We start from the raw sequence: 8,222 nt of genomic DNA, 5'->3' as shown, positions 1-8,222 counted from the left end.
CGGTTGTCTTTCTATATAAGCAATTTCATTTGCTCTGGGGCGAGTCACTGGCTCGGGTGCATTCTGGGACTGTCAGTTCACCAGTGTGCTGGCATGCTTCTTAACAAACACACCACTACAGCAAACATCTCAATTGTACTTGTTGATTTCTTCGACAAAACACTGAACAAAAAATTTACTTGTGAGTGTGCTGCCTGGTGCTTTTAAATTTTGTGATAATTTGAGCAGCCCAGAAAGCATCCCATAAATTAAATTATGTTATCGTATCTGAACATGTACACTAGTCATTAAATTAGATGGGAAAGAATGATTCAGGGTAAACAACTGCACCAAGGAAATTCCATTTTTCTTCTCAAAATGTAAAATGTCTGTTGAAAAATCACATTAAACAGATGTGATTAACTTTTTATTTTACCAAAAATAACATCAATGATGACACAATCAGTCTTCATCAGAAGTGCTCAAATCACTCTCAGTGGCATCGTCTGGAATGTCTTCCTCCTCCTCCGAGTCCATTTCCAGGAGTGGTTGGTGGCTGAGGATTCTCTTGTACGTGTCCTTTACTTTGAGCATTTCAGCTTTCAGTTCACTTTGTTTTTTTAAAACCAGGCTACAGAGTCCCTTCTGTGCATCCTCCGACATGCCAACAAGGGAGGCTGTAAAAGGAACAAAACAAATAAATATAAGTAACAAAAACAAACAAACAAACAAATAAAAAACCTCACCTCATAAACACAAGGAATTAGGATCCTGTAATTAAACTTTTTTTTTTAAAGGGAGAAGGCAGTGTTAGCTAGCAATCTAGATATAGGTAAAAGATCCAGTAAGACTTTAGCATCTGCTCTTATTTTCAATCGATTCATCAAAAAATTAATAAATAAATAAAGTGCTTACAGTCTGAGGAGATTGTCCCCAACACCACAGATCGCATTCGCAACACTGTCCAGTGATGCCGCATCTCCCTGCAAAGGATCATCTCCTCCTCTCTCAGGCGCCTCACAGCCATCACCTTCTCAAAGATCTTTCTCTTTGTCTGGAGGTCTGCAGCAGCTACAGTTTAACAACATCAGATGGGAAAACATAGTAGCATATTATGATTCAAGAACAAAACATTCAACTACTGCTCAGATACTGGAAGTTTGTTTAAAAAGGATATTTATAAATCAAGAGCTTACGTTCACTTGTGCTCTGCCAGGGCCAAATGTCGGTCTGCATGAGGGCATCACTGGATACGATTTGCTTTGTTGGTTCAGCAAGCTTGTTGTAGTCGTCAACAGCAGCCGCCAAGCGTTTCTTCTCAACTAAGATGACCTTGCGAATTCTGTGTCGCCTCTTGTTGCTATCTGTAAATAATCATAAAAAATTCACACCTTCACATAATGTATATAGTTACATTTTAATCTACACTCATCAATTTGTTTGCTAGAACAAATCACATCCAGCTTAAACAAACCTGGATCTGATTTTATTCTGTTTACAAAGTAGCTGTACAAACTAAGTATCAAACGGTCCATTTCAAAGAAACTGGGACGTACCATTTTGTCTGTAAAGACTTTGTGTTCGCACTCTGATGATGACGACAAGCTCCTCTATTCGTGCCTGCAACGCTCCAAGGCTGCCATCAGTTTGATCACTTTCTAAGTGAGAGGAATATTAATCAGAATACAGGATGAGTAACAGTCACCAAACTACAGTGGACTTTGTAATCACTGACTTGATGACATTCATTATAAGACATCTGTAGCCTTCATGTGCTGCATTATCATTAGATAACAATTATGTTGGTGTTCAGGTTTATAAAACCAACTAGTACGACATCATTTCAACCCAGGTCCAATCCAATTTGATCAAACACAACAACTCTGCCATAAATTCTGCTTTTACAAGGCTTATTTTTCATTGTTTGTTGACACTGTCAGAAAGATATTAATTCTACCTTAAGTTCTTTAATGAGGCCATGGTGGGTCCTACTGTTATACATGAGTGCATTATATTGAGACTCACCTTCAGCCCATTTCTGCACATCGGCCACCCATTGCTGCAGTGTGTCGTCATCCACACCCAGCTCATCTTTGGCCGCATTCAGGCTCTCCACTTGTTCTCTAAGGATCCTTATGATCTAAGAATACATTAATAAATGTCATTCATATTGACACTAAAAGAGTACTGGTGTTTTTCCCCCATTACCACACACATTAAAATGGGTTTTGAAAAATAATCCCCTTTAGATATCTCTGGCTCAAAGTGCGACCCAGTTGTTCCACTTTCCTTTTGTTCCACCCCAAAGCCAGGAGGGTCAGCATGTCTGTTCGCCCTGCATTTCAGTTAGTATACAAATAAGAATTAATGAGCAGGAGACTGAGTGGAATCTCAGACACGGACACATACCTGCTTTAGACATGTATTTCGTTGTGATGGCCGCCCTAGACAGGAAACTGTTTACTTGTTCCACCTCTTCTCCAACTGTTGAACCGGCCCCATCCTGAAACGCACCTCCCCATTTGATCTATAGAAAGGAGGTCACAATACATGACTGCTGAATTCATTCAACTTTATAACAAAATGTCTCAAATTAATCCAAAACTACAAGCTGCAGTATACTTCGCATTTCCAAGTGTGAGCCTTTGCATGCATGACGGAGAGAAAAGGACGCATTGACAAGAGGTTCCTCAGCTCAGGGCACTGCTGAGCCACCTTGGTTAAATATGGGAAATATTTACAGGCCACATCGGAGCAAAGGAACGTAATATGTCCTGGGACGCTAGCTGCCAACTTCCTCTGGAGAAAAAGAGGGTAAGCAAAGATCTCCCCTCGAAACATGTTAAATGCAGCTAAGAGGACTCCGTGGCGACAAACAGCTATTTCCATGTCCTCTTCATCCAACTTCCCAGTGGACTTTTTGGTCGACTCCTTTGCTGCTGTCCAAGATGAAGATCCGCACAACCCTTTCCCTGGGACCTATACACTCAAAGATTTTAACATAAAAGACATGACATGATTAAGCCCTATCAGGGACAAACTTTTTAAAATAAATGCATAACAATTAGCTGAATTAGCCTTAAGTCACACAAGACCTCATATCTCCCCAGGACAGCACTGATAACACAAAATAAAAATCGTGGTTTTTGTTGTTTTTTTTGTTTTTTTTTATTGATTGAGAATGCATCAAGACGTCTTCAAATAAGCCATTCCTCTGCAGATGATCTGTTAGCTGTTTGACAACTACTCTTTCAAGGATTTTTGAAAGGAAGGTTGGAGATTGGCCTATAATTAGCTAAGACTGCTGGGTCTAAAAATGGCTTTTTGAGCAAAGGTTTAACTACAGCCAGCTTGAAGGCCTGTGGTACATAGCCGATTATTAGAGATAGGTTGATCATATTTAAGATTGAAGCATTAATTAATGGCAGGACGTCTTTGAGCAGTTTTGTAGGAATGGGGTCTAAAAGACACGTTGAAGGTTTGGAGGAAGTAATTACTGAAGTTAAGTCAGAAAGATCAATTGGAGAAAAAGAGTCTAAATGAATATCAATGGTACTGAAAGTAGCTGTAGACAATATTACATCTGTGAGATGATTTTGATTAATTTTTTCTCTAATGATTAAAATTTTATTTGTAAAGAAGTTCATGAAGTCATTACTAGTTAACGCTAAAGGGATGGTTGGCTCAACAGTGCTCTCACTTTTTGTCAGCCTGGCTACAGTGCCTTTGTTTTCATACGCACATGGCAGAAAAAAGCATGGCGGCGACGTTATTATTGTTATTACCAAACCGATTTTATGTGGTACATGGCGCTCAAAATCTGTCAAGAACGTTTTAGTACAACTTTGGTAAGCTACGAAGTCGCACCGCTTGAAGGATTGTGGGAGCATTATGGCTACCATAGGCAGGAGCCTCGCGGAGTGATACGTACTGTGCTTCAACAAAATATTACGGTATTGTGTGTGTATGACCAATTTTTAAGTTTTGTGGATATTATACATGGTTATGCTGAGGATATGTCGACCAGTTTCCGCTGGAAATGCCTTTTTGTTAAACCTTCAGCAAGGAATTTGCATTTGCGGTCATGGTCGGACGGTCCTTCCCGGGGCCTGTGTGTGTTTCACTCTCTCCTCCTCCCTACCCTTGCTGTCTCCACCCAGCGGCTGACACACCTGCACCTAATTTGCCACCCAGCTGTCACTAATCATCCTTCGTCGTGATTGTACTTGAAGCTCGGTAGTAAAGAGTGTTTGTTACTTGCAACTTAGCTTTAGCCGGCTAGCCCTCTCACCTGTTGTTTTCGCTCGTTTGTAGGAGGAGGAGATACGGAGCAGGGGGTTGGAGAGAAGGAGCCCGCGGGATTAAGCTCTCGGAGGAGAAAACACACTCGGATAATCACTTTGGAAACTCACCTGCGCACCACTGGGAGTTGGAGGAGATCACTGTTGGACTTTGCACTTCGCTTTGTGTTTTGAGACACTGTTTTTGGGCACTGTAAATAAACGCACTGTTTGCTTCGCATCCAGAGCTCTGCGACTGAGTCCGTATTTTCCCATTATCCGTGACATTTGCACTGTTAAATTTTTATATAACTTTAATGCACATTTAAAAAAAGCTGCTTGTTTAAGTGAAAATACATTGATGGGGAGTTTTTGCACTAAAGTTGTGGAGTTGTAAAATATTTCGTCTCGCGTCAATTATATCGTCAGTTATATCTTTATTGCAAATTTTCAAATGTATATCGTGATAAATATTTTTGGTCATGTCGCCCTGCTCTATATATGATACACATTTTTGGTTTCTAATGCTAGAGATCTGCAAAATGGCTTTGGGCTGTGCATGTCTCTCTCTTCCGGGAGATGATTAAATAAAATAATTATAAATATTTTGACTAACTGAGTTGTGTTCTCTCTATTCATTAAAAGAATAACAAGAACAAGATTTAATAGGCGGTAGTTACACTCTCAGTAGCACAGGAACAGAGCAGGAGGGGAAGAGAGAGAAAGAGAGCCAGGGACAACAACGTCACATCCACAACTATTTTCAGTTGCGGATGATAAAGGATTCAGAAAGTTTATTCACGCAGGCCCATATGACAGAGAATGTGCATCTTCTTTTTGTTTTTATATATTTTTTCATATTTCTATTTAATTGTGTTGTGGTTTGCAGTGTTTTGTGTTGTTTCACTTTAAATTTGTTTAAAAGGAAAAAGCTGAAAATTTAGAGTTGTAAATCACCGGCATTGTAAAACTTTAAATTATTCCAGGGCATGTTAAAAACAAAACACCAAACAGATGGACTGGATATTAAACAGTATCAAACGACTAAATTAACACAAGGTTACAATTACATTCTACCATCGTCACATCGAGAGTTTATTCATTAATCATCAGAGTTCAACAATGTGACATCCAGTTGAAAACAGCTTCACTAACGCCAGCCAAAACAGGCTAACAGTATATAAGAGCACAAAAACAGCCGTGCTTATCGACAGCTCGACATATCCTCAACAACTCACCTCAGTATGGCTGCTATCGGTCACCTTTTAACTGTCCGTTTTATAGCCTCTTCCAGAAAATGAACGCTTGCGCGGTACACTACACACATATACAGTATATTGATTTTATTTGGTTTTAGAGTTTAACCTGAAATCTTTTGCCGCTGAGCAGCAGAGCTCCAAAGCGTCCCCCTGCAACCATGGTTACGCAGAGGCGTAACGGTGTTCCAACTGTGATGTCACAGAGGAGAACCTATGTCAAACTGATACCTGGATCAGCCTGCAACTTTTATTGGCACTTTTCTGCTGAGATCCGGAGCTCGAGGCCTTGGCACCCCGGGATCAGATGAGTTGCTGTGTTTTTCACGGAGAAAAAATAATTAACATGGAATAACGTCACTCTCAGATGGAAAAAAAGAAGAAGATGCAAGCAGAAGAGGACAGCAGATTGAGAAGAGATTTCTTCAAATGGTAAGGAGCTTCTACCAAGTGATATTTGATAAGGTTAAAACTTCAAGCTTAAATCTAATGTCCAGATTCATGCTAAACTTTTCTGATTACTCAGTGAATCTGTTCATATGTTGCTGTTTTAAGCTATTAATTTCATGGTGACAAATGTCTTTGACAAAAAATGCAGGATTAATTAAAGGCTATATATGACTGCTAGGTTAGGACGTGGTTAGGAGCAAATACTTAAGAGAGAGAGATATTTTGCTCTGATAGAAATCTTTATTAATATTTATGGGAAAAATTTTCCTCCATTAGATTGTTTGTGGCCAATACAATAAATTGTCTCCTGGCTTTCAGATCCCCCTGAGCCAAATTTGCAAAAATACAATCAAGGAACAAACTAGAGTAAAGAACAAATTGCCTATTAAACAGTAATTTGGAGCAGAGGGGCAACTTCCTCACAAGCCATTAAAATGATTTGAGAGTAAAGATCATGCATCATCCTGGTAAGAAAAATTATATCCAATGTGTAGCAAAGATACAAGAAGGAGACACTGAAGTGATGAAAAAGAGAATTCAAATTTTACAGTTTTTGCAATTAAGAAAAAAAAAAACAGATTTAAAGTGAAACAAATATTTGGGATGTCATCACCATCCCAAATCATGGAATGGTGATGACATTATCACTCATTCCATATTGTTCCTAAAGTTTTTTTTTTCTTTTTCTACTTTAACTTTTGAAGTTGCATATACACATATACTTTAACTCTGCATATGTGTACATGCATGTGAACTGATGTGTGCTTGTGTGGTGATTTGAAGTTACGGTGCCTTGAAAAATTATTCATAGTTCTTGAACTTTTACACATTTTGTCACCTTACAACCACAAAGAAAAGATGTTTTTTATTGACCTTTTCTATGATAGATTAACACAAAGTAGCACATAACTGTGAAGTGGTATGAAAATAATACATGGTTGTCAAAATTCTAAGCAAATAAATTTGGAAAAGTATAGCTGCATTTCTATTCACCCCCCTGCTCTTCATAGAGCCACCTTTTGCTGCAGTTACACCTGCAAGTCTTTTGGAGTATGTCTCTACCAGCTTTGCACATCTAGAGACTGAAATATTTGCCCATTCTTCATTGTAAACCAGGTCAAGCTCAGACAGATTGGACGGAAAGTGTCTCTGAACAGCAATGTTCAACTCTTGCCACAGATGCTCAATGGGATTTAGGTCTGAACTTTGACTGACCCTTCTAACACATGGATATTCTTTGATCTAAAGCATTCCATTGAAGCTCTAACTGTATATTTAGGGTCATTGTCTTGCTGGAAGGTAAATCTACATCCCAAGCTCAAGTCCTTTGCAGCCTCCAACAGGTTTTCTTCCAGAATTCCCATGTATTTAGCTCCATCCATCTTCCCATCATCTCTGACCAGCTTCTCTGTCCCTGTAGAAGGAAAACATCCCCACAGCATGATGTTGCCACCACCATGTTTCACAGTGGGGATGGTACGTTCAGGGTGATGAGCAGTGTTATTTTTCTGCCACATGTAGTGCTTTTCATATAGGCCAAAAAGTTTAACTTTGGTCTCGTCTGAGCACAGTACCTTCTTCCACATGTTTGCTGTGTCCCCTACATGGTTCCTGGCAAACTGCAGATGGGACTTTTTATGACTTTCGGTCAACATTGGCTTTCTTCTTGCCACTCTTCCATGTAAGCCAGATTTGTGGAGTACACAACTTACAGTTGTCCTGTGGACAGATTCTCCCACCTGAGAATTCTGCAGCTCCTCCAGAGTGACCGTGGGCCTCTTGGAAGCTTCTCTGACCAGTGCTCTTCTTGCTCAGTCTGTCAGTTTAGGTGGACGGTCATATCTTGGTAGGTTTGCAGTTGTAGGAAACCTTTTCCATTTTTGGATGATGGATTGAACAGTGCTCCTTGAGCTGTTCAAAGCTCAGGATATTTTTTTTATAACCTATCCGTGCTTTAAACTTATCTACAACTTTATCACTGACCTGCCTGGTGAGTTCCTTGGTTTTCATGAAGCTGTTTGTTCATTAATGTTCTGTAACAAACTACTGAGGCCGTCACAGAGCAGTTGTATTTATAATGAGACTAAATTACACACAGGTAAACTTGTCTAATTTGGTTGACTTCTAAAGGCAATTGATATCACTGGATTTTGTTTAGGGGTATCAGAGTACAGGAAACTGAAAGCTAATCAACATGACACTTTTCAGATTTTATTTGCTTAATATTCTGAAAACCATGTATCATTTTCATACCACT

The 8,222-nt window shown here is 39.4% G+C and overlaps 1 protein-coding gene across 1 annotated transcript; it reads right to left on the bottom strand.

The window, feature by feature from the left end:
- Positions 1-441: 441 nt before the first annotated feature.
- LOC134646724 (uncharacterized) lies at positions 442-5,678 on the bottom strand. The gene is made up of 6 exons (XM_063500578.1): positions 5,625-5,678; positions 2,005-2,119; positions 1,536-1,637; positions 1,176-1,343; positions 895-1,050; positions 442-656 (listed from the first exon to the last, which is right to left on the bottom strand). Exons 1-6 carry the CDS (start codon positions 5,676-5,678, stop codon positions 442-444), a joined length of 810 nt encoding a protein of 269 aa, XP_063356648.1.
- Between the last annotated feature and the right edge of the window lie 2,544 nt (positions 5,679-8,222).

Source organism: Pelmatolapia mariae, linkage group LG17 (assembly GCF_036321145.2).
Source record: "Pelmatolapia mariae isolate MD_Pm_ZW linkage group LG17, Pm_UMD_F_2, whole genome shotgun sequence".
In the NCBI taxonomy this organism is placed as follows: domain Eukaryota; kingdom Metazoa; phylum Chordata; class Actinopteri; order Cichliformes; family Cichlidae; genus Pelmatolapia; species Pelmatolapia mariae.
The sequence above is the reverse complement of the archived record's forward strand: the minus strand, read 5'-3'. Positions and strand labels throughout refer to the sequence as shown.

What these genes read in the sequence shown, in the direction of transcription:
- LOC134646724 (XM_063500578.1), bottom strand. Translation starts at nt 5,678, where the DNA reads ATGGTTGCAGGGGGACGCTTTGGAGCTCTGCTGCTCAGCGGCAAAAGA. An exon ending in AAGTCTTTACAGACAAAATG is followed by an intron (nt 1,344 to 1,535) that starts GTACGTCCCAGT and finishes GATTATTTACAG; the next exon opens with ATAGCAACAAGAGGCGACAC. An exon ending in GGGGACAATCTCCTCAGACT is followed by an intron (nt 657 to 894) that starts GTAAGCACTTTA and finishes TTCCTTTTACAG; the next exon opens with CCTCCCTTGTTGGCATGTCG.